The sequence below is a fragment of the Pleurodeles waltl genome, chromosome 5 (assembly GCF_031143425.1).
Source record: "Pleurodeles waltl isolate 20211129_DDA chromosome 5, aPleWal1.hap1.20221129, whole genome shotgun sequence".
Lineage (NCBI taxonomy): Eukaryota > Metazoa > Chordata > Amphibia > Caudata > Salamandridae > Pleurodeles > Pleurodeles waltl.
The window spans coordinates 1,355,756,142-1,355,782,857 of record NC_090444.1 but is presented as its reverse complement, the minus strand read 5'-3'; the positions used below and the strand labels follow the sequence as shown (position 1 = coordinate 1,355,782,857).

Genomic DNA, 26,716 nt, shown 5'->3' with positions numbered 1-26,716 from the left:
CCATGTGGATGGCACAATCAGTGCTACAGGCCCACTATTAGCATTTGATTTACAGGCCCTGGGCACCTATAGTGAACTTTACTAGGACTTACTAGTAAATCAAATATGCCAATCACAGAAAAGCCAATTACACATACATTTTACACATGGAACAATTGCACTTTAGCACTTGTCAACAGTGGTAAAGTGCCCAGAGTAGCAAAAACAGGGTCCAGCACAAAGTCAAAACATGGGAAGCAGAGGCAAAAAAAGACAGGGGAGACCATGCCAAGAATGCCGTCACTACCACAAAACAGAGCAATTGGGGTGTCATTTGGGACTCTGTAATTCCTCTGGGGTTTGCTGAACTCTTTACACTGTGCACCTCTTTTTGGTTCTCCTTATAGAGAGGCAGGGTCCTACAGTGGCCGTTAGCTAAATGTGAGTTACTTGTCTAGAAAGTTTTGGACTGATGGGGGCTGTACTATGGTCTGTCCACTCTATTGGTAGACTGGAAGGAAGCATGAAAATTAATAAGCAGGTAGGTTCTGCTTTTTGGTGTGGGTCTGAAGTAAGTTGTCTGATGTTGGACTGATGTTGGTTGTGTTCAGGGAGCAATGAATTGCTTCTTCCACAGCCTTGATTGTTGCATTCCGAGAGATGTTGCAACAGCTAAAAATGTTGCTGGAGTGGTTGAAAGAGTCTGAGGTTATAATATTGACGCTTTTAGCAGTGAATTTGTAGCTAGGTCTACCTTTTATGACAGCTGAATTGTGATAGAGACTACAGGTGTGGGTAGAGGTGGGGTTGAGAAAGATTTCAGTGAAGGAAGGTGTAGCCAGTTTCCATGCTGAAACAGTGCCTGCAGTTTCAGTTGCTTCATTCCAGTTAAGTAAATGGCTAAACTGCAGAAGCTCTCTTATCAGTCAGATTGTAGGAAAGTTCCACTGTTGGCATGGTTACTACCCCCACCGCACGTTTTGCCTAGTGTTGATGCCAACTTCGATTGAAAGTGTGCTGGGACCCTACTAACCAGGCCCCAGCAGCAGTGTTATTTCCCTAAAACTGCACCTTTGTTTCCACAATTGGCCAATTGGCACAGCCCTGGCACACAGTTAAGTCCCTTGTAAAAGGTGCCCATGGTAGGGCCCTGTGGCCAGGGAAGGTCTCTAAAGGCTGCAGCAGGTAATATGCCACCCTGGGGGGACCACTCAGCCCATGTACACCGCCTTGCAGCTTGTATGTGCTGGTGAGGAGAAAGACAAATTCGACACAGCACCCCTCTAATTTTCTGACCACATGAGGTGAGGGTCTCTGTGCACTCTGTGGCCAGAAACAAAGCCTGCCCTGGGTGGAGGTGCTTCTCACCTCCCTCCTACAGGAACTGTAACACCTGGCGGTGGGCTTAAAAGGTTCAACCCTCAAGTTACAGTGCCCCAGGGCACTCCAGCCAGTGGAGATGCACGCCCCCTGGAAAAAGCCCCACTTTTGCTGTCAAGTCAGGCGGGAAAATTAGGGAAAACAGGGAGGAGTGACCACCCCAGCCAGGACCACCCCTAAGGTGTCCAGAGCTGGCCCCCTCCCTGCAGAATCTTCCAACTTGGTTTGGAGGAAAGGGACCAGTAGGGATAGAAATGTGCTCCCATCCCCAAAGGGAGTGGACACACAGAGGGTGTAGCCACCCTCAGGGACAGTAACCATTGGCTACTGCCCTCTGACCCCTAACACTCCCCTAAATCTAGGATTTAAGGGCCTCCCTGAACGCAGCTCACCAGATTCCTGGCGACCTACAAGAAGGACTGCTAAGCTGAAACCCCCAGCAGAGAAGAAGGAAGACGACAAATGCTTTGGCCCAAGCCCTACCGATCTGTCTGCTTCAAAGAACCTGCAAAAAGACCAGTGACGTGTCCAGCGGGCCCAGCGACCTCTGCCAACTCCACAGGACTGCCCTGCACTCAAAAGGACCAAGAACTCCCGAGGACAGCGGCTCTGTCTGAAGAAACCTAAGGACTCCCACCTCACTCTGGATGCGGGAGTCTTGACCCCATGTTCAGGTGGTCCATCCAGCAAGAGTGGATCCTCAGGTGATTTCTAGCAGGTGCCCTGCCTGGGTTGACCTCTCCATCCCTCCACGACGATGCCTGCAGAATGAATACAGAGGACCCCCCCCCAGGGAGCTCCAAACGAAGATATCAGACACTTAAGAACACACTGCACCCACAGCCCCCAGGCCTTGGAGAAACAGTCCCCCGGAGCCTCAACGTTCAGCAGGCAGCCCTCCTCCCTGTCCGATCAGTGGTGTGCCTGACACACCCATCTGGACCTCACCTGCAGCCTCCTAGGATACCTAAGGATGTGTACTTACAAATGGATTACATAAAAAACAAAATAAAATTACAAAAATAAAGACACCACCACCCGCGCGCACGTATGTCAATTATTTTCCTTCTGCACTGGTTAAGTGCAGGTCTGGGATCGAGCTACACTCTGCCTTTCTCTCGACCTTTTTGTCAAAGAATTTTGGTATCTGTGTGAGGATGTCATCGAGGAAGAAGGTGTTCAAACCATGTGGTGCCTGCCATCGCGCCATGTCGGTAAAGGACCCCCACCAGGTATCTGGTGCCTCGACAGAGACCACAATGCGAAGTTGTGCTCCAACTGCTGGGCCATGGCCCCGAAAGCTTCAAGAGAGCGGTCTCTGAAGCTCATGACAGCCCGGCAGCTCGACTTCGGTTTGCGCAAATCCTAGGAGGTCATGGTCCCACTCGAGGAGGAAGTCCCGGGGCAGCTCCAGGACCCCCAAGTCCTCTTCTTCACACTTAAGGGCCTTGGGGCACTCGGGGAAGAGGCACAAGAAGAAGTCCAAACAGACTTCGACTTCACCACACCCGACGGCCGACGAGGCGTCACAGGAACTTTACGAGCAAGGTTTCGCAGAGCCGATGACAGGGCCAACTTCGCATCTCCCCCCTTATTCGGGAGCCGGAGCGGCCCCGCTTAAATTAAAGACTTCTACGAAGCCATGTGCCTCGTTTTTGAGCGGGCTGCCCCAGTGGGTATGTCTTCAGACACTGCAGTGTCAGCAAAAAACCCATCGGGTTCCATGTCGGTGGCTTTGGCGCCATTGGGGACCACGGGATCAGATATCGGATCCAGACCTGCACCAGTTCCACACAGTCTGCCTCCTCCGGCACCGGTCCTGATGTCGATGCTTTCCCCACGGCCAGCGCCCACCGTTTTAAGAGCCCCATCCTCATTCCAGATGATGCAGACATTGTACAACACCGATTTCAACTTCTACAGCACCGACACCGCCCATATCAGTGCCGGAGGCTTATTTTGAACAGCCAGGAAGAGGTGAGGAATGGGAGGGGTCTGAGGAACCTTTAGAGTATGGATTAGAGGAGCAGGACTGGTATGAGGACCTAAGGGAAACCAGTGGACTGGATACTTCTCCAGATGCTGGTATGCTCTCACCTCCTTCTGTGGCTATGGAGGAGGGAGCATTGTATGCCATTGTGGTGTGCAGAGCAGCTGAGGTCTTGGACCTTGACTTGCCTACGATGCCGGTCAGGACTAAACACCTGACAGAAGGGCTTCAGTCGGGGATTGCTACATCGGAGCCAATGTTACCCTTCAATGAGGCCCTTACTGATGTCCTGCTGGGTACGTGGTCCAAACCCAGCACGGGGTTCCCATAAATATTACAACTGGCCGCCGCCATCGACCACCTCCTACCGACAGTTTCCTCACCCAACACCCCACCCTGGAGAGCTTAGTGGTCCAAGCCGCCACTTCCCATGGTGCCTTCCCTTTCGCTCCCTCGGATGGGGAATCCAAGAGGCTAAACCAACTTGGGAAGAAGATGTTTTCTTCCTTCAGCCTGGCATTAAGGTCTGTAAACACCTCATGCCTATTGGGATGTTCTTCCCATACTTTATGGGATACAGTGGCACAGGTGCGGCCCCAGGTCCTGGAGGGCATACAGGACATTCTAACTCAGGCTATCAAGGATGGGAGAGATGCAGCCAAATTTACAATTCGGTGTGGTTTGGACACGATCGACTTGCTGGGCAGGGTGATTTCATCGACAGTGGTCCTTCGTCGCAATGCCTGGCTTCGTACCACTGGCTTTTCGGGGGATGTCCTGGCAAATCTGATGGACATGCCCTTCGATGGTTCACGCCCTTTTGGAGAAAAGACAGACTCGGCGTTTGAGAGGTTCAAGGACTCGAGCTATGGCCTGATCCTTGGGCCTCTTGGCACCCGCTCACCAGTGGTCTTCCTTTTGCCCCTTTCAAGGTTTCGGAAGGTGATAGGTACCACGCCACCCACAGGTCAGCTTCACAACATCCAGTGGGAGGACGAGGTCATGATGTCTTCAGACCCAGATGGTCTAGCCAGAGGTCAGCCACGACCCAGCCCCCCCTCTTCTGCAACACCGAAGCCCTCCTAGTATGGTTCTGCAAGACCATATTCGTTCAGTTTGAGGGAGGATTCAATTTCATCTCACTCTATGGTGGTCCAGAACTTCGGGCAAATGGGTCTTGCATATCATACAGAAGGGCTATTCCTCCCCTTCCAGTCTTTCCCTCCCTCTATCTCTCCATTGAAAGAACGGCTGATGGAGGATCATCTAATCTTGCTCAACGAGGAAGTTACGGCTCTCTTGGCCAAGGGAGCAAAAGAAAGGGTCCCGATGTCAGAAGTAGGCAGTGGTTGTTATTCCCACTACTTTCTGATTAAAAAAAAAAAAAAGGTCTTCACCCGATCTTGGATTTAAGGGATGTCAATCTCTTCCTCAAAAAGGAGAAATTCAAGATGCTCACTCTTGCTCAGGTCTTCCATGCCCTAGACTAAGGTGACTGGATGGTAACGTTGGACTTGCAGGCATGCATATTTTCACATCCCTATCCTGCCCGCCCACAGGCATTACTTGCGGTTCAAGGAGGGCCACGAGCACTTTCAGTTTACTGTGCTCCCCTTCGGTCTCACCAGTGGCCCTCAGGTGTTCACCAAGGTGAGAGCGGTGATAGCAGCTCATCTGTGCAGGTTAGGGAAATCAGTCTTCCCCTACCTCAACGCAATGACTGGCTGTTGAAGGCTCCTATGCCCCAGGCTCTCGTCACCCACCTTCAGACTACGGCTGACCTCCTGCATTCGCTGGGGTTCACTATAAAAGTGCCAAAGTCACATCTGACTCCCTCTTAGAAGCTCCCTTTTATCAGGGCTGTTCTGGAGACAGTGCAGTTTCGGGATTATCCTCCCGAACAGCAAGTTCAGGATATTCAGGTTATGATACCGATGTTTTGGCCTCTATCCTGGATTTCAGTGAGACAGACTTTGAGGATGTTGGGTCTCATGGTTTCCTGCATCCTGTTAGTCAAACATGCCAGATGGCATTTGAGGGTTCTACAGTGGGACCTGAAGTTCCAGTGGACACAGCGTCAGGGAAATCTTACTGACAGTTCAGATTTCGCAGGGAACTTCAAAAGACCTGCAGTGGTGGTTAGTGAACAGTAATTGGGTCAGAGGCAGACTCCTCTCTGTTCCCCAGCCAGATCTCACTGTAGTGACAGATGCATCACTTCTGGGATGGGGCGGACATCTGGAAGAGGCAGAGATCAGAGGCCTCTGGTCTTTGGCGGAATCCGGACTCCATATCAACTTGGTGGAGCTGCGGGCGATCCGACTGGCATTGAAAGCATTTCTCCCCGTTGTGAAAGGGAAGATGCAGGTGTTCATGGACAACACCACTGCGATGTGATACTGCAACAAAACAGGGCGGTGTGGGGTTGTGGATCCTTTGACAAGAAGCTCTGCCTCTCTGGGCATGGATGGAACAGCAGGGCATATCCCTGGTGGTTCAACACCTGGCAGGTTCTCTGAATGCCAGGGCGGATGAACTCAACTGACAATGCCTTGCTGTAGGAAGTTGGTTCTGTATATACTCTCTCAAAGTGAGAGACAGTGTGCACAGAGTGCAAGGATTCCCCTTAGAGGTTGATAGGTTCCCCTTAGAGGTTGATAGTGGCAAAATTAGATAATAGTAATGCTCTTTTTTTGTGGTAGTGTGGTCAAGCAGTAGGCTTATCAGAGGGTAGTGTTAAGCATTTGCTGTACACACACAGGCAAAATATTAAGAAACACACACTCATGACTTAACTCCAGGCCAGTAGGGTTTATATAGAAAAATATAATTTCTTAATTTATTTTAAGAACCACAAGATTCAAATTTGAGGTAAGTATATCAAATGCAAGGTACTTCACACAGGTAAGTATAGAACTTTGATTTAAAACAGTAGTACACACAGTTTTGGTTAAAATGGCGATAAGCTATTTTAAAAAGTGGACAAAGTGGAAAAATCAACAGTTCCTGGGGGAGGTAAGTTTGGTTAGTTTTCTCAGGTAAGTAAAGCCTTTACACAGTCAGTCTCCTGGGCATAGGCAGCCCACCACCAGCAACATAGGGCTGGTCAGGTGCAGAGGTCAAAGGAGTGCTCAAACAACATAAGCGCCATTGGAGAACTGGGGTGCTCCGGTTCCAGTCTGCTTGCAGGAAAGTACCTGCGTCCTCGGGGAGCAGAGCAGGGGAGTTTTGTAGAGCACTGGCGGGGGACAAACACAAGCATACAAAACCCCCCCACAGCGGCACATGGGCAGCCGGGTGCAGTGTGGAAAGCAGACGTCAGGTTTGCTATAGAAAGCAATGGAGGGACCCGGAGGTCACTTAGGCGATGCAGGCAGGGCACAGGGTGTCCACATCATTTGAGTCGCCTGGGAGTCCTCTCTGCATTGTTGGTTCTCCTGAACTTGAGCTGGGGGCGTCGGGTGCAGAGTGTGAAGACTCACTCTTCTGGCGGGAAGTGAGAGTCTCTAAGTTTGTTTCAAAGTTGCAAAGTTGTTGCAGTTTCTGAACAGTGCTGCTGTTCTCCAGAGCTTCTTGGTCCTTTAGGTGCAGGGCAGTCCTCTGAGTCCTCAGAGGGCACTGGTCCCGCGGGATGCATCGCAGTGCAGGTTCTTTGAGTCTGGAGACAGGCCAGTAGGGCTGGGTCCAAGTCAGTTGGTGTCTCCGTCATCTCTGCAGGGATTTTAGGTCAGCAGTCCTTCTTTCTTCAGGTTGCAGGAATCTGATTTCCTGGGTTCAGGGTTGCCCCTAAATACAGAATTTAGAGGTGTGTTTAGGGCTGGGGGGCAGTAGCCAATGGCTACTGTCTTTGAGGGTAGCTACACTCTCCTTGTGCATCCTCCCTGAGGGGAGGGGGGCACATCCCTATTCCAATTGGGGGAATCCTCCAAACTCAAGATGGAGGATTTCTAAAGGCAGGGGTCACCTCAGCTCAGGGCACCTTAGGGGCTGTCCTGACTGGTAGGTGACGACTCCTAGTTTTTCTCATTATCTCCTCCGGACTTGCTGCCAAAAGTGAGCGCTGTGTCCGGAAGGACGGCCATCTCCACTAGCTGGGATGCCCTGGGGCGCTGTAACAACAGGCATGAGCCTTTGAGGCTCACCGCCAAGTGTTACAGTTCCTGCAGAGGGAGGTGAGAGGCACCTCCACTCAGTGCAGGCTTTGTTCCTGGCCACAGAGTGACAAAGGCACTCACCCCATGTGGCCAGAAACTCATCTGGTTGTGGCAGGCTGGCAGGAACTGGTCAGCCTAACACTAGGAGGAGTCGGACTGGCATGCAGGGGGCATCTCTAAGATGCCCTCTGTATGCATTTTTCAATAAATCCCATGCTGGGATCAGAGTGGATATATTGTGCTGAGAAGTTTGATACCAAACTTCCCAGATTTCAGTGTAGCCATTATGGAACTGTGGAGTTCGTAACTGACAAACTCCCAGACCATATACTCTTTATGGCTACTCTGCACCTACAATGTCTAAGATTTGGCTTAGAAACTGTAGGGGCATATTGCTCATGCAACTATGCCCTCACCTGTGGTATAGTGCACCCAGCCTTAGGGCTGCAAGGCCTGCTAGAGGGGTGAGAGGGGTGACTTACCTATGCCACAGGCATTGAGAGGTGGGCATGGCACCCTGAGGGGAGTGCCATGCCAACTTAGACATTTTCTCTCCACCACCACACACAAGCTGTGAGGCAGTGTGCATGTGCTGAGTGAGGGGTCCCCAGGGTGGCATAACACATGCTGCAACACTTAGAGACCTTCCTTGGCTACAATGCCTTTGGTACTTGGGGTACCATTTACAAGGGAATCATCTGTGTGCCAGGGCTGTGTCAATTGTGGTAACAAAGGTACAGTTTAGGGAACGAACACTAGTGATGGGGCCTGGTTAGCAGGATCCCAGCACACTTTCAATCGTAACTGCCATCAACAAAAGGCAAAAGGTTAGGGGGTAACGATGCCAAGGCAGGCATTTCCTTACACTTGCAGATCACAAATGGTATCTCCATCCGGAGGTGGCGCAAGGACTCTTTCAGCAGTGGGGAGAGCCTTGGTCAGATCTGTTCACCTTCACAGAGAACGCGCTTTGTCAGCAGTATTACGTGTTGCAGTTTCCAAGGCAGCAATCGCTCAGTGACACTTTTGTCACTGGTGGAGTTCAGGCCTCCTGTACGGTTCTCCACCCATACCGCTCCTGCCTAGAGTTCTCAAGAAGATCAATAACGTCCGGTCGCAATTCATCCTAGTGGCTCCAGATTGGGCACAGAGAGTCTGGTATCTTGAGCTTCTCAAAATGAGCATCAGTCCTCCGATCAGGCTGATCCTTTGGGAGGATCATCTATCGCAGCAGCAGGGGAGGGTTCTCCACCCGAACCTGTCAACTCTGCACCTTCCTGAGTGGAGATTGAGCAGCGGCAGTTGATGGCTTTTGACCTTTCTCCGAAGTCTGTAAAGTTATTTTGACAGCCAGGCGTCCCTCCAATAAAACGGTATATGCCTGTCGTTGGAAACGCTTTGTATATTATTGTACAAAAAGGTCTATTGATCCTCCTTCTGCTTCTCTTTCTGATATCCTTCTCTTCATACTTTCCCTTGCCCTGCAGGGCTCTGCCTTGGGGACTCCTAGGGATATCTTTCGGCCTTATCAGCATTTCTTCTGCTGCCTGATCAGCCTTCTCTGTTCAAATCCCCCATTGTACATAGATTCCTCAAAGGGCTTGTGCATATGCTATCTCCTAAGCCCTTTGTTATGCCCCAATGGACTTAAATCTGGTCCTCACATTTCTGATGTGTGCTCCCTTTGAGCCTTTGCACAACTGCCCCTTCCGGCTGCTCACATCAAGACAACCTTCTTAGTGGTAATAACATCTGCCAGAAGAGTGAGTGAGATGCAAGCTCTTTCATCAAAGCCACTGTATCTCGCTATCTATGCAGACAAGGTGATACTCAGAATTCGTGCCTCTTTCCTCCCCGAAGTAGTGACCCCATTCCATCTGGGTCAGAAAATCACTCTGCCCAACTTCTTTGCTCCACTGCATCCCTCTAAGGAAAAGGAGCAACTCCACCGACTGGACCCAAAAAGAGCGTCATTGTTCTACCTTGACTGCACAGCAGAGTTCTGGGTGGATGACCAACTCTGTGGGGTACGCTGGAGCAAAGAAGGGTCTGGCAGTGCAGAAGCAAACCATTTAGTGCTGGGTCATTCTCTGCATCAAGATCTGCTACGCATTGGCCAGGAAGCAGCCTCCTGAGGGCTCATTCCACCAGGGTCAAAGCTGCTACCAAGGTGCTAGCTCGCATTCCAGCCCTCGTGATTTGTCAGGCGGCAACGTGGGCATCTTTGCACACGTTTGCAAAACATTACTGCCTACACAATCAGGTATGGAGAGATGGACACTTTGCCCGTTCGGTCCTTCAGGACTTTTTAGTGTAAGTAGAGGTATCCGCAGCCCACCACAAGGAGGTTATGGCTTGGGTATCTGTTCAAAGGTATTGAATCTGAAGCTAGAAGCCTCTATCTGAATAACAAGTTACTTACCTTTGGTAACGCATTATTTGGTAGAGACTCTACCTAGCTCCAGATTCCTTACACCCACCCATGCCTACCTGCTCTGCGGATATGTCTAGTAGGGTTAGGTTTTATCCCTTTCAGGGCCCTAGTTTTGCACAGACAAAATGTTGGTTCTAGCTATGACTCTGCGCTTCTGGCATGGAAGTTTTGTGGGTAAAAGAATTGACGTAAACACGCTGGGGTGGTGCCTTTATAGGCCACCCTGATATTGCAGACAGCTCCAACGACGCTGAGGAAGCCATGCAGAGCCAAACGACACACAAGGATCAGAATGACGCCACCCAACAGCACCCGCAGGGTATTGCTCAGGATAATATTCCAGCTTCAAAGCGGACACCAGGGAATTCAAAGGTATGGAATATGCAGCTAGAAGTCTCTATCAGATACATTATAAAGTCTCTTTGGGAAATAAATCTCCTAAAAGCTTACTAGCTTTTTTCAAACGTGAAGTTCCAGCACTAAAAAAAAATCTTTTATGTGTGTGTAATAAAATGCAGCAGATTACCAATTATTCACTAGAGGGCTGCAAACCGCCAAGAGAGCTCACATGATCCGTGGACCTCTGAGAAAGCCACTAACCTGATAAAGGCTCCCAACTGTAATGGTACAAGCAAGGAGAGGACGATTTGATAACTGTGCTAATTCATTGAAAAATGTGCTGTGAAACTTCATTTTAAAACTGAATCTCACTACTCTTACTTAAAAGGCACAAGTACTTACTGAACAAGTGGGGTGAAGCCCAAGTTGCTTTATACCAAATTCCACAATGGGAATCCTATTCGTAAGTGCGGAAATAGCTCTTCTACATAATCTAAACTCTTCCCGTGAGCCAATTTGTAATCTATGTTAATGCACAGCATAGCTCATCTTAAAGTCCAGTATTTATTTTTTAGCACTAGAGAAACTTAATAAAATGTCAATCAACACCATGTTCTTAAAAGGCAGAGCTAGTCAAAATGTGAAATAGCACAATAGAGCTCAGCACCAGCTGCACATATCCAGTGACTAGTAAGCCTAACATTTCATCCACCCAACCATTCTTAGCCCCAGCGATTGTGTACGGTTTGTGCACTAGAGATAAAGAATTGTCCTTTGTGAATCCATACCTTAGAGGTCATCCCCCTTGGAAGATAATTATTTAAGATGGCAGCATAGCAGACAGTTTAAGCAGCAGTACATGGAGTGATGCAAAATGACTGAAGTGGCCAAGTGCTGAACTGGTACAGTATGGTTCACCATGGATTCAGGAGGGGAAACCGCTCTTAAAGGAAGGGTGGCAGCAGAGCTCACAGAGCCTGCTGGGTGTCCAGAACTGAAAGACGGTGGACAAGTCTTCAGAAGGAGAAGGCCAGAGACAAAATTGAGAGCTGTTGACCTGGCGGGGCTAAGAGCTTAACTGTTACTGGCTTTGGGACTGAGGGATTGAGTAGGCGGGGGAAGAGTTGTTGAATAAATGCTAAGCAGGCATAAGGCAGCAGAAGGCAGCAGAAGGCAGCGATACAAGGCAGGAACAGGCACCATCCTCCAGCCACACAACACTGCAAGTATGCCCTTGGTAGTCATTCCCTTATAATGACGGACATAATGTAGCACGATTTGAATTCCTCTGTAAGAACTCTACCCGTAGTGTCCTTAAGGGACACAGGGATCAGACTGTGACTGGGAAGGTTTTTATTACTTTTTCGAATGACCGTCAACACCCATTACTTCTTTTGAATAACTATGGTTGCATTATGCTTGTGAAAGGACCTACATCAGTGTGTCTCTAGAAGAAACAAAATAAATAGGAACTGATATCACTGGAACGGTTTCTTAACTTTATTGTCCTGCTTCGTCACATCCAAGGTGACATCACCTTGACCTAAGACTGATGGTTAAGAGCACCACCTAGGAGAAAGTGTAGAGTTTTAAGAATCGTTTGAATCCACCTTGAAGATTGGATATGGTTCATAACTAGGAATCAGAGGCATGAACTACCATTAGAAACACATATTAATCTTACTTACAATTAACATACTTTAGAGACATATTTAATACATCATCAATGTGTTATTAGATTTCCAAGTTGAGTCAGACTTGTTATTTATTTCTGTTTAACTTTAACAAAGAGGAAAAGGCGAATTGATAATACACATATAAATAAAAATGAAAATATCAGACCTCCGTTTTTTCATGGTAAACTGTGCTCAGAAAGTCAGGTGACTGTAAGTCTCTGGGACTTGCAGCTCCAGCATAGCTGCCTTCAGAATCGGAGGTCTGTACTTCTTGAAGTGACTCTTCTGAAAAGGTTTTATCCAAATCCATCAAACCTAATACCAAAAAATACACATTAAATTAAATATACATGAAACAAAAAAACTGTGTGCTTGAATCTGAAAGACTGACTACACAAGGTCCCTTACCGTATGAATTATGTTATTTCTTTCCTGCACCAACAGCAGTTATTGACTTGAAATGATGTTTCTACAACACTTAACGGATGACACCTAAACTTAAACACGCTTTGGATGCCAATATGTCTGGGTTATTTTATAGGTTAAAGTGCATCTTAATTGATTGCACAGTTTGTGTGTGTATAGTCGTATGGATGGATGTGTGCGAGAACGAAACAGCAGTTGGATGTATGTTTGTAACTGTGCACTAATAATGGGTAAGAGTTGGTGGGTGGAGAGATAGGCGAGTGTATGTATGAATTTTTCAATAAATGGATACAGCGACTGACTACTGGATGAATGGGTGACTGTATGGATGGATGGATGGATGCAGACCGACCAGATCACCATTACCCTAGCTTAAACATTTCACATGAGTGGACACCATTGTTCCAAAACAGCTATATCATGTCAGCAGTACGCACGTTTATATTTGCCCCAATCTTACTAATCCTAAACACGTTTGTATTTGTCCCTTCACTCCTTAGTAAAACTTAGCACACGCTTAGCTGTGTCTCATTACTCATTCTCCCTGAATCTTAAGTTAAGATAAATTACATAATAAGTCGAATACTTTTTTTAAAAATGGACTTCATTAAGAGAGGGGCAGGAGTTAAGGGCCGGTGAGAATCTGCAGGTAGGTCAAGTATACATCAGAAAGATCATTACGAAGGTGAGCAATTTGCCCTTCAGGTGGATATTTCTATTCGCAGATTCCTGACCTTTGAGGTCTGTTTCCAAGCACTAAGAGAGGCGGTGGGTCTGAAAGGAAGGATTAACAAGGGAATCCTACAAAAGTGAACAGGTGAAGGACGCATCCGTGCACACCTAGCAGTCCAAACAATAGTGCGTGATGAAGGTGTGGAGGGGTGCCCACGCTACTGCTTTATATATGTCCGCCAACGGCACTCCTCTCGCTAGGACTGCTGTGGCAGACTTTGCTCTGGTAGACAGGCTCACCTTCTTTGCTAGAGCTTAGTAAATCTTTATGCACCACAGAAAACAACGAGAGGGGTTTCTTCTGGCCTCCCTTTACCTTCCTTTTGCCCATGTAGCCTATAAAAAGCTGACCTTCTATTCAAATCTCTTTTAGTGCGGCCAATGTAAAAGCTGATTACACATCTATGGTGTAGCCAGAGTAGCCTATTGCTCTTCTGCTTGACGTGGAGGGGGATAAAAGGTGGCAGAGTGCTAGGTTAGCTGAGATGGAAGAGAGACACCATCTTTGTTAGAAAAGCCAACTCAGTTCGGTGTTCTAACTTGTCTTGGAAGAAACATGCAAATGGTGGACAAACACTCAAGACCTGCAGCTAACTAAAGCGACAGGCCGAAATAACAGCAAGCAAAAGTACGTTCTGAAGGTTATGAACCCCCGCTGACAACTATGCAAAAAGCTCACAGGGAGCCCCTATTGAGAACGTTACACTAAGTTTAGGTCCTATTAAGGAAACCCAAAAGGAACAGGTGGAAATAAATGTCAGTACACTGGCGACAAACCGGGATAGTTGATCTGGGATGTACAAAAATGATGAAACAGCCACAATAAATCTTTTGACTATTTGAAAGACATTCCCCTCTTGGGATAAGGGCAATCAGAACTGCAATATAGTGGCCACATTTGTCTCCAGAGGGTCAATAGTTTTATTAGAACACAATAAATGTATTTGTCCTCTGTGCCAAAATAGACTGACATTCAATGGCAGACAAGCTGATAGGATAACCTCACCCACTTCCGGTGGGAGACAGAAAGCACTGTGATTGTCCCGCTCAATCTCCAGGCATAAAGTTGCAGGACTCTGGAGCCCGAGCTGCAAAATATGCGCCCCTCCCATTTCGGGAGTACCTCCACTCTGAGTAGAAGTCATAGCAGAGCAGATAGTGAGAGGTGAAGGTCTATGTGCCACACCCTTCAAGACTTCAACTGAAATGAGGCGCCCTACAATCGATGCTGGAGGGCACAGATCATAGAGCAGTGAGCGTTCCCATGAGAGGCAATGGTGCTCCACTGGGCGAAGAGACTCTGAACGACGTTTGGATGGAGACATCAACTGTGATCCATCTACATCGAATTCTACAGTATAGCCCACATTAAACCAGAATTTTCACAGAAAATTCAACTTCTAAATTAACGTCGCCAGCTGAGGTTGTTGTCCCTGATGTTTATCTGCCCATCTAGAGGGTTGGCAATCATCTGCTGCCCCTGTTGGCACTCCCATGAGCAAATTCTCAACACTTCTTGACAAAGGTGGGATCCATTACTATCATGAGCACTGCCGGAGGAGGAGGATAAAAGGACCTCGTTGTGAGGGCTTTTGTTCTGCTTCCCAATGTGCTAAATCCTTTGTAGTGCTCTTAAAGATCATGGCAGTATTTCTTACATCTCCCTGCTATTGCAACCACTGTCTTCAGAGGTACCACTGAAGAGCTCTCCTGGGCAAATGTGCATGAGTGACCAAGAGAATACAGAAGACCAACTGACCAAGCAGGCGCAGAACCATCAGTACTGAAAAACAAGCTCCCGGGTGAAACATCAGAATCGTGTTAAAAATGTCCTGAATCCTCTATGTATGAGTGAATGTAGAGAGCTAGGTAGTATCCAGTACTGTCCCTAAGAACTGGAGGCACTGTGAGGGTTCCAGGTGTGACTTGGGTATAATGATCAAAAATCCCAGGTCGAACAACAGAGAAGTCAACTTTTGCAAGCGGAATGACACCATATGCGGCAAACCGGCATTTAGCAGCCAGAAGTAGAGGTGCAAACAGGGATCTTTGCCTTAGAGTACCTAGGATAAAACTGTCTCGTCTACTCCCTCCAACTCCTAAGACTGTGTATCTGGGGGATCTGTGGGGAATGTCTCTTGGTATAGGTATAGTGGTAGACAAAGCCTAAATCACCAAGTTCTCAGGAGAGGGATGAAGAGAAAGAAAGGCTGGATCATTTAGAGCGGATTTCTATCTTCATGCAATAGCCTTGTTCATTGCTTGTATAGTGGTAGGGCGTGACCAGGGTTCCCGCCACTGGATGCATAGCCCTTATTAAACAAATTTCACAGTTTACTAGAGAACTCTAATTGGGACTTGATTAAGTTGGAGAAAAAAAAACTATTTAACAGAGAAAGGAGGGAGAGAGGGTTGGTGAGCAATCTGTGGTTAAATAGAGTATTCACCAGAAATAGCCTTATCAAAAGCTAGGAAACTTTCTTCTGATGGATAATTGTAACCAAAGATTCCTCACCTTGTGGATAGATACCAAAGCCGAGCTGACACAGGTGGTGAATTTGTGAAACGGCTCGGATCAAAAAGTCTTACAAGACAGAAGGGGGGAAAGTGCTCCTCCTATCAAACCTGGCAATCCACACAACAGTGTTTTGTGAATGTGGGAACTGATGTCCACATTGCAGCCTGGCAGATATTCAAGACAGACAACAGCACACACCATTGCAGTGGGAGTAGTCTTGGCTATGGTGGAATGGGCCTGCAGACATTCCAGGTGCTATTTCTGGGCCAAACAGTAGCAGATCGTTATGTGAAAGACAATCCAGCTGTCAATGGTCCTTTAATGCCGTGCCTTTCCTTACTTTCCTAGAAATGGAGTCTCTCTTCCTCCTTAGACAGATGAGGCAGGCTGATAGACTTCCTGATGTGGAAAGGTTCAACTGCTTTCAGGAGGAATGTCACCTTAGTCGCTAACATGAGCTTGTATGAAAAGAAAGTGGTGTATGGTTGCTGGACAAAGTGCTTGTAGCTCACTCACGCAAAGAGCTGATGTGATTTCTGTGAGGAACACGGTCTTCAAGGTCAGAAATCTTAGAGGGATCATGTGCATTAGTTCAAATGGGATACACAGGAGAAATGTGAGAGCTAGTATGAGATTCCATTGGGACATTACAAAAGGATTTGACAGAAATGTGTCTCAGAATCACAAAAGGCAATTTGAACTATAAACTGCAAAAAGACTGATAAGGCCGACAACTTTTAACCATGGCCACAAGAAAGTCTGGCTGAGATAATGATAGGGAGAAAAGAAGGACATAAGATAACTTGGCTTGCAGAGAATGAATGTGCTTAGAACACAACACAACACAACACAAACTTCTCCCAGTGTTCCGCGTAGTTCGTACAGCCTCGGGATGGCGATCAAACGCAATCAACTGTCAACGCTCTATCAGCATGGAGGTGTACGTTGTGTAGGCTTGGGTGCAGGATTCTGCCCTGCTACTGCAACAGAAGGACCTCCCGAAGAAGCAGTGGGATCAGAGGACAGATGCCTGTGGACAGACGTTTCTGTTACCACACTCTCCTGGCCCCACTGAGAGCTATTATGATGACTGGGACCGGTCATTCATGAACTTCTTCAGAACTTTAGACAGCAGCAGTAGAGTTGGAAAGGCGTACAGGAGTCCTGAGCTCCAGTCCAACTGAAAGACATCTCTGAGGAAGAACTTCCGTGGGATCTTTAATGTGCACAGCAGTAACGAAAAGTGCGTGCCAGGACTCTGCTCATAGATGGAAGATGCACTGCATCATCTATGAATGTAGCTGCCATTCATGATCCATTAGACAATGCAGGCTGAGTTTGTCCACCATAGGATTTAAAGGTCCTCCTAGGTGTTATACGACCAGATAGATACTCAGATGACTCAACCAATTCCAGAGGCACAGAGCCTCCTGGCACACGACCCAACTCAACCCTGCTTGCTGCAATACAACATGGCAGTGCTGTTGTCTGTCAAGGACCTTTCACTTGGTTTCCCCTTGATGGTTGGGAAGAAAGTTTTAAGTGCCAAGCAAATTGCCTGCAAAGCCAAAAGAATGAGGTGGAGGAAGGTCTCCGCCAGAGACAAAAGACCTCCGATCTCAACCTAGATCCCCAACTTAGAAACAATGCATCTGTCATGACTGTTAGTTCTAGGTAGGTGAGTGAGAGGGGTCTGCCATCCGTCCAGCAGCCACTACTGCAGATCTTTCGCAGTCTCCTCCAACACCTGGATTAAATCCTAGAGGTTCCCTTAGTGCTGAGCCCACTGAGACTTCAGATTCCACTGCAGAGCCTGCATGTGTCACCTGGCATGGGCAACTAGCAAGATGCAGGAGGCTGAAAGGCCAAGAAGCCTCAAAACCACTCTCACTGAGGCCCAGGTCAAAGGCTGAAATATCGGGATCATAGCAGGAATATGCTTGACTTGTTGAGGTGTAGAGAGATCTCAGAACAACATCCTTTCCAGGATGGCTCTGAAGAAGGGGAGCCTCTGCAAAGGAACTGGGTATGACTATCACACTGATGAAGAATCCACAATATTAAAGGGCTGGCTGTCGATTGGAGCCAATCATTGTGGTATGAGAAGACTGGTGTTTCCAATCTCCAAAGATGGGTAGCTACCACCACCATTGCTTTAATGAATATCCTAGTAGGTCCTGGTAACATGAAACGGAAGCACCGACAAATAAAAGTGCTTGTGGCCCACCTGAAACCCCAGGTAGCATCTGTGGGACTGCAGGACAATGCAAATAGGAGTCTTGCAAATCCAGCACCACCATCCAGTTGCCTGTATCCATGGCAAGCAAAACTTGGGCCAGAGCAAGTATCATGAACTTGTCTTTTTTAAGGAAGAAGTTCAGAGGGGAAAGGTCTAAAGTAGGACAAAATCTGCTGCTCTTTTTTTGGCACAGGAAAGTAAGAGGAATTGCAACCAGTCCTGATGTCTGATGCTGGAAACCTCCCTATAGCTCCCTTGTCGAAGAGAGCCTAGACTTCTTTCCAAAGGAAGGGCAAGTGGTCCTCTGGAAGTTTGTGTAGCATAAACAGCATGTTTGGGTTAATGAAACGTTTAAGGTTTATCTATCCTGGATAATTTGAAGAGCCCATCTGTCCGATATGATGCTTGGGCTGATTGAGCAAAAAATTATCAGTCCTCCAACTGAGTGGCAGTGCACATCTGACAGCAAATTAAAGGGGTTTGGCCGTGGCAGAAGGGGTGGGATTAGGCAGGGTTAAGGGGGTACTGAGTGGTGCATTGCCCCTGGGGGCCTGGATGCTGTTGTCCAGATTCCAGACCTCTACCACAAAAGTCTTGCAAGGTCTCTTGTTGTGGAGGCAGATGTCAACATCGACTTTGCTTAATGCTCCTTTCAAGTCTCAAAAGGGGCAACACCCATACGGACAGTGCAAGGCCAACTGAGTGTGCTGCGGCTTTACTCTTTTTAAAGAGCTCCAAGAGAGAGTCCGCTTGCCCCTGAAGATATGGGTGTCATCAAATGACATGTTCATTAATGAGGTGTGGACATCGCTTGAAAAGCCTTTAGATCTGATCCATATATGGTGTTGAAGCACCAAGCTGGTGCCAACTGCCTAACCCAAACAGTCAGTAGTACATAATTAGCCGCATCTGGGTCACCTTGTTTTAACTGTTGGAGACTGGCTCAAATGTCGCCCAGGACTATGAGCAAGATGTTGCTTATCATGTCTGTTGGAAAATGGGTTATTGGTAAGGGCAGGTAGGTACCTACACTTAGCAATAGGCCACTAACTTCCACCTAGGTCCAGTTAGGTCTCAGTAAATTAAACCCAGCTCAACCCTTGGTAGCTTGGCAACGAGCGACAAGGCTTAACTTAGGAGACAGGGTGTAAAGAGTTCAGATATCACAAAACAGTAATTAAATGAAACACGGGAAACAATTTAAAAATCCAAAACCAATTTAGAAAAATAGATTATATATTTTTATCTTTAAAATGACACAAAAACGAATAAAATCGGATAAGGGGAACCGGAGATATGAATTTTTTAAGTATTATTGTTTTTTTAGCGCCTAGAAACAAAAAGCACCAATCGGGTCATCTGGTTGCACCTTGACTGGGGCAAAGTCAAAGTTTAAGGCCGACCGCGATGGAGCCCTGCTCGGCTACAGGCCGCAGGAGGCCTCGGGCAAAAGTTTACCTTCGCACTAAGTCTCTTTTCTGAAGATTTTCTTCAGCGGGACGAACCTGCCAGTCCAATCTAACCTCCTGGAGCCCTTCTCTGGATACACGTCGCAGGAATCCTCAGTGGAGATTTTTACCTTCGGACTTAGTCGTTTTCTCGAGGTGAAAAGCCTTCGACCGGGGTAAACTTGGATCTTGATCCGACGTCCCTGGAGCCCTCCTCGGATACACTGGCTGGGAGGTCCCGGTCAACTTTTTACCTTCGGACTTAGTCTCTTTTTTGGAGATTTTCTTTACCAGGACGAGCCTGCAAATCAGGCCGGGTCGCGGTTGAGGCAAGCCGGCTAGAGTTGCTGCGGCGGGTCGGTCCCTCTATAGAGCTTTTTTTCAAAAGTTCTCAATACTTCTCCAAACTTCTGGGGCTTCACCCAGATGTTCTTTTAAGGTTCTTTTGGGGTCCACAGCTCACTCCAAGGATCCAGAAGCTCCGAGATGATCCTTGGGGGTGCGGACTACAACTCCCAGAATGCACTTGGTGCAAACTTCTTTTTGGCCACTGGGCAGTGATCAGCTGCTTGATTTCTTCAGGAGTTGGTGCAGGGGACTCTGGTTAGCAATTTTTCACCTGTAGCAAACATGGAGTCCCTCCTTGAACCAATTGAAGCCAGGCAAAGTCATTCTTGTGGTGAAGCCCAAGTGTGCAGCTGGTGCAGTCCTTCTGAGTGCAGGTTCCAGGTGCAGGCCAGGGGTCCAGCAGGGCAGTCCTTCTCCTTTGGTTCTTCCTTGTTGGAATCTGATGGGGATCTGAGGTGTGGGTGCAGGTCTGCCAGTTTTATCCTTGCTCCTGGTTGAAAAACAGGGTGTCCTGATTCTCCAATCAGGTGCAGGGTCCTTCCCCCTGTGATGACCACTTCCTGGGAAGTGTGGCAAAAATCAATCCCAGGAGGCAACATTCTTCAAAAATCCATCATGGCTGAATCTGATTTTTGGAGGTTACATCTGGCTGAGCCCACCCACTGGTGTGGCTAAAAATCATAAACACACCCCTCTCCTGCCCTCTCATAATCTAATCAAGGGGCACCTAGTTGTCTGGGGTTGCAGGATGTGGGGGTGTTGCTGGGTTGCTCCAAATGTCCTTCTCTGCCTTTGAAGACCAGTTTGGCAGCCCTCCGCCTTCCTGCCTCACCATCTGCTGAGGGGAAATTCCCTCCCACAGGCACATCTCTGTGTGAAGCCAGGCCACGTCACACCTCATCAAGGCAGCATCAGTGAGTTTAAAACTCTTTACCTGAACAAGTTATATTAAATCCAACAACTGGAAGTTGTGGGATTTATTATAACAATTAATTTGATACCAAACTATTGGTATCCATTACTTAAGGGGACTTTTAAAATTAAAATAAAGTCTCCCCATTCTAGCCTATGGATGCCATTCACTACAATGAGGGAAAAACGAATTTGGCTGTTTTTACCTCACCAGGGCTTATAAAACTATTTTTATAAGGTACCTGCTTATAGTTACATGGCACCAGGCCCTAGGGGCACATAGGGCACACCTTAGGGGTGACATATCTAAAAATTAGGTAGTTTAAGACTTTGGAACTACTTTTAATTCCAAAGTCGAATTTGCATATAACTAATTTAAAATGACAGTGGGTACCACAGCAATGCACTAATGGGTGCACTACCTATGCTGTGGTCCCTAAACCTACATGCCCTACCATATACTAGGGACGTATAGGTAGATTAACTTAGCCAATTATAATTAGCCTAATTTGCATATCCACTTTACACAGAGCACTGGCCCTGGGACTGGTAAGCAGTACCCAGGGCACAGCCAAGAGTCAGTAACCACCAGTACCTGTCAAAAAAGTGTGAGGGTGACCAGGAATACCTGCATGTGCTTGGACTTTCTGCCTGGAGGAGTAATGGGAAAAACTATTGAGGTTGGCCTACTTGTGATGGTTTGAATTAGGCTTGATGGTTCACATGGAGCTGGCCTGTGTTGTCTGGCAATTTTTTTTTTTTATTGACGGGGGGCTTCATTGATAGGAGTCTGCGGCTCTGAGTAGGCCTGCTATGGTTGCAGGACCTCTGCGAGGACACTGTTTTTAATCTCCCCAAAATGTAGCTGGAAGAAAAGGACCTCCTTCGGATTCCTGATGACCATTACAACAGATGCTGATTCCTCTGTGGAAGTACTAGGTGGACAGTTGAGGCCAGAGTCAGGAGAAGCATCTTGGCCACCGCCTTCCTGGAGATCCAAAAATAAATTCTCCCCATCATATAGTTGCTATTAGTCATCTCCATCATTCCTTGTTGCTTAGCTCTAGGACTGAGAAATGTTGTGGCAATGGAAGTGCTCCCTCCTAGTCGGACTGTGAGCAAAGCAGAGATAGGTGCAACTTTGACCAAGGTAGCGTGGTATTCACTTACGAGTCCAATAACACTGTAAGCTCTTTCCACAATCATTAGTGGGATTTGTGTCATTGCAGGTCTCCGCCCATAAGAGAAGTCAGTGTTGACCATGGCACCAGGACGGACAAGTCTGTGTTGAGGATGGATCCACCCGCTGTAACCCGAATGGAGGCCTCCTCTGATTGTGGGGCCAAAAACAAGCCAAAGAGATGTGGTAAGATACCACTAATCCAAAACATGTCCTCTTTGAAGGACTGATCTACTGCAACGTTGACAAAGGCCCCTGGGAACTCTGGCTTAATAGGGACTAGCTTGTTAATTATTCTATGTTCAGAGATGGAGACCGAGAGATACCCTTATGTCCATGTCAATTTTCCTGAAAAGAGCAGCATGAAAATCTTAAGTGTTTCTCCGATTCTGACTTACCTGAAGATTTTGAATGAGATGATGATCTCTCTTAGTAATGGCCTTAGAAACAAGAATACATCAGTGTCCTCGACTTTGAGCGGGATTGGGCCTTGTGAGCTTTCATGTGATGCTCAGCGAAGTACAACTTGGCCTTGTCGGCCCATATGTCCATAGATTCATTTGAGCGCCGTCGCACCGTGTTTTTGAGTCATGCGAGGAGCCCACACACCACAGATGAATCTTGTAGGGGGTCAGTCAACAACATGTTTGTAGCAATCCTTACAGGGTTTAAAACCTGTAGTTTTGGAAGCCGATAAGTACTTTGCAAACTGGAAAAAAATTGGGAAAAAATTTATTCTGTACGAAGAGCACTCACTCAAGGGAGGTATGGATCCAATGTGTTGTCATGTGATTACACCTACCAGCGCATGAGGTAACTACTGAGAAAAATCACCAGATTCAGTCTGGTGCCTGGAGGTATTCCCAAGGTGCATAATCTGCAGTTAGAAGTATCCATATTCTGTTTTAAGTTTAAGATGCCATATCTTTTCAGCATGCAGTTTTGCTAAACATTTTGCACTCCACTTTTTGAGCAACCTACAATTCCTATAACAAATAGCACCATGACAAAAGGACATGCTAAGAACCAATTCCCTTTTACCACAGCATTTGCAAACAGAATCACTTACATTTTCCAAACACTTTCCATTCCTCTTCCATAGATGGCCAACAAAACTTAAGTCAACATTTCAAGCAAAGTTGAGAGGTCAACTTCCATTTATATCTGAGTCTGGCATTGACCTTTCAGGAACCTATTTACAATAGGGCATTTGAAAAGGGTTGGCAGGTCTGGCAACTGCAGAGATGATGAAATGACAGGAAGATAACCTTTTAATGTGCCCAAAGCAGAGTCCTGCTGGGTCAATGAAAAAATAAACAGAAGAAACTGGGAAAGGGGTGCAGATATAGGATCAACATTTTTATCTGCACACCATGCCATAAACTTGCTTCAACGGTAGGTGTAACCCTTCTTGGAGGAGGGACGCCTAGCTGCCCAAATAAAATTTCAGACTTTGGGTGGAAGGTCGAAAGCTGTCAACTGTCAATGCTCAATCTCCATTTTCAGGCATGACGGCAAAGCATTTTCATGTTTGGGTAGACAATCCTGCCCTGTGGCTGTGACAGAAGATCCTCCTGAAGAGGCAACATAATCAGAGGACCGACGCCGACGCTCAACAGCTGGGGATACCAGACTATCTATACTCAATCCTCAGTCACAAGAATTACTTGGGTCAGGTTGTTCCTGATAATCTTGGGAACTCTGGGTAGGAGTGGTATTGGCTGAAAGGCGTACAGGAGGCTGGAGCTCTACTCGTTATGAAAAGCTTCTCTGAGCAACAGCTTTCCAGTGCCGACAACGTCATTTGGAGCTGAACGATGCCACCTACTGATGCGCAGGTGTACGATGCATCAAAAGTTTCCAGATCGAGTCTGATGCTTGGGGGTATTCTCAGTTAAGAAATCTGCAGCTAAAAGCCCCTATGAGAACATTAAAAGGAATTATAAGGAGCATTAAAACACATCCATTATAAGAAAAAGTAGCTTTTAACGAGCTGTATAGTTGGGTCTGGAGATGGGTAACTTGGATGCCAGCTCTACAAAAAAAGATCTAGATTGTCATATCCAATGATGCCATGGTAAATACTGCCACAATAGTAATCACCAAAATGAGCAGTCATGACACGATTTACGTTGCATTGTCTCAGTCTTTTGATTAAAGTCAGTAGTAAAATACAGATTTTGACTGTTTAATGCATGAACAATAATGTGTGTATGTTGATACATGGCACTTAAAAAGGCAAGCTGTTCTTCACCACAAAACAATGATATGAACCAACCCAGAATACATCCTAGACATATTCTGCAATGTTGGATGTGCTGCACTCCATCTCAAGCCACAAAATCCAAAACACTTTAACTAAGTCATGCACAACCCAAACTGGCTAAGTTATGCTCAACAGCACACTGCTCAGCTATTAGACTCAGGAACTTCTAGAATAAATTTTCAGGATAAATGAGTAAGTCATCCTCGCAAGCAGACCAAAAAAGCAAATTATTTCTTAAATATGCCCACCAACAAGAGAACCCACAATGAAAAACATTAAGCAAGGATTGGTTAAAAGCTGTTATGTCAGCAACAAAATATATCAAATTAGTGCATGTGACTCATGTCATTTCAACCGGATAACTAAAATCATGTGTTTAGTAACTCCAGTCTGAACTTTACGTACAGACTTGTCATCTACGTCTCGAAAATGAATCCAATTTGATTGGCTAATGTTGGTGAACAATACAAAATGTAAAAAAGTATACTTTTGCATTTCTTTGTAAGAAATCAGCATGATAAAGATAATGTACAATTAAATGCATAACTCATTGTATGAAGTTAAGTGAAAGAAAAAACATGAAGACTTGAAAAATGTAACGAAATACAGAAACCATATTAAAAAGCAAAAAAACGTACATATTAAAAACCTGTTTAACGTAAAACTGATTTTCTAAAACAAAAGAAAATCCTTAAAACATAAAATTGAAACAGAGTTAAGGGTAGCTAATGTTTTCATAGTAGCATTGTCATAAAACTGTTAAGTAATTCGAAAGTTAGGATCATGCTATACACTTCCAGTTCTGCCATACATGCATCTAAAATTGCACTTTTATCACAAACCTCTGGATGATGGGCTCTGTATGATGTCCGAAACAGTATATCCTCCAGAGCTGTCCGATCGCCTTCTCTGCTTCCTTTTTACCTTTGATTTGGCTTTCCTGAGAAGCATTTCCCTGAAAAACACCATAAGTCAATAGCTATCTCATATAAGAAATGTATTTGAAAGAGAAAAGTAGAGAATGTGTGGCAATTAGGCCCATGCACTCAGAACATGCTAATTCATGTTCCCTCTCTTCAATGCCTCTTAGTGTTATATATTGAGGTTAGAAAATAAATTAATTACTTATTTGTAAATCAACTTCCCCAGTGTAGGTATCTTACAGCTATCCACATGCTTGAATCTTTCCCTTTTCGTCAGGCTGGGAATCACCTGGAACTCTTAATTAGCAGTAAATTATTTCATAGCAAATCCAACTTATTTGAAGCAATCCAAACGTCAGCCAGTGAGGTGGAAGGTCTAGCGTCCCTTCTCTGACCTAGAAGTCCAGATAGCTCAGATTTCATAGCACAACGTGTGAGAACAGTAAATAATGAATAAGCCTCTGACCAGGGTAGAGGGAGGATTATGTGTGAATATGTGAAATATACAAATGCCTGGGAACTGAAATAACAGGGGCATTTCTTCTCCAACATTCTATCTTTCATAAATTCACATTCTTGCAATTCTTGCATCAGAATACTAAGCAGTGCATACCAATTATAATAAATATGATAGTGCACAAAGCAGGCTCACGTTCATTGAAAGAGGTTACTGAGGACAGTCTCAGATTTTGCGTTCACATCAAGTTAAGAGTGCTTTGAGTGTGTGTGCCTGCTTATCCAGATAGCTGCCCAGCAGATGTCTTGCAGTATCACATGAACGCAGAGTGCTGCAGTTGTCTCTGTGATGGAAAGCACCTCATTTGCCCCAGTAGTGGACCTTTCGCCTTGTTGTGGCATCCAATATGCTGTTTATTCCCTGTGTGGACTGGGGACAGTTGGTCAGAAAAGCAAATTACTTTTGCCTTGTTCATGTAAAATTTGATGCTCCTGTGCACATCAAGCAAGAGCAATGACGTTTCTGCTGACACTGTGGAATTTGGGAAGAGGGAGCACAAGATGACAGGCTCCTCCAGGGGGTCTGTAAGGACTGTAGGTATGAATTTAGGATTTGTTTGCCCTTGTTAGAAATGGGGTCTCCGTAACTGGCAGAGGTATACACCCTTGTCTAAGTAGGGATTACAATCCTAGTCAGGGTACGTCACACTCAATCTAAATTATCCTGTGTCCACCCCTCTGGTAGCTTGGCACTGAGCAGTCAGGCTTAACTTAGAAGGCAATATGTATTTATACAATAAATCATACAGTAACAGTGAAAACACCACAAAAATACACCACACAGTTAAAGAAAAATAGTTGATTTTTATCCGAATTAAAAAAAAGGTCAAAACGATAAAGATTCAATGAACACAAGTTGAAATATCACATTTGCAAGTTTAAAAAGTCTTACATCTTAGAAATCAACAGTTGTCTCTTGATTACACAAAGTACCTGGTTTGCGTCAACAATAACACACAAAGTGACCGCAGAGGAGGAAATGTGAAAGGTGCATTTCTTCTGCAACCTAATCGGCTCCCTGAGGTCCATAATAGGTCTTGACTGTGTTTCCATCCTTCTGGAAAGAATCTGGAATAAAACCCTTGATTTCTTTGTGCTTCTGGGGCCATCTCTAATGCTTTTTTGAGAAGGAGGAAGAGAATTCTCTGTTGCAGCTCCCTCAAATGACCATTATGTTTGTTCTTGGATGAAACTCTAAAATATGACCAGAGTGTACAATCTGCCCTAACCATTGATCCACTGTTCTAGATTCTCAT

General features: G+C 46.2%; 1 protein-coding gene across 3 annotated transcripts in view; it reads right to left on the bottom strand.

Moving 5' to 3' along the window:
- IBTK (inhibitor of Bruton tyrosine kinase) overlaps positions 1–26,716 on the bottom strand; it is a 487,897-nt gene that overhangs the window by 175,382 nt on the left and 285,799 nt on the right. For all 3 annotated transcript variants that reach the window (XM_069235618.1, XM_069235620.1, XM_069235619.1), the window contains exons 23-24: positions 24,864–24,976; positions 12,119–12,267 (exon numbers count right to left, since the gene is read on the bottom strand). In XM_069235618.1, the coding sequence (XP_069091719.1) occupies positions 12,119–12,267; positions 24,864–24,976 (262 nt within the window). The remainder of the gene's footprint in view (positions 1–12,118; positions 12,268–24,863; positions 24,977–26,716) is intronic.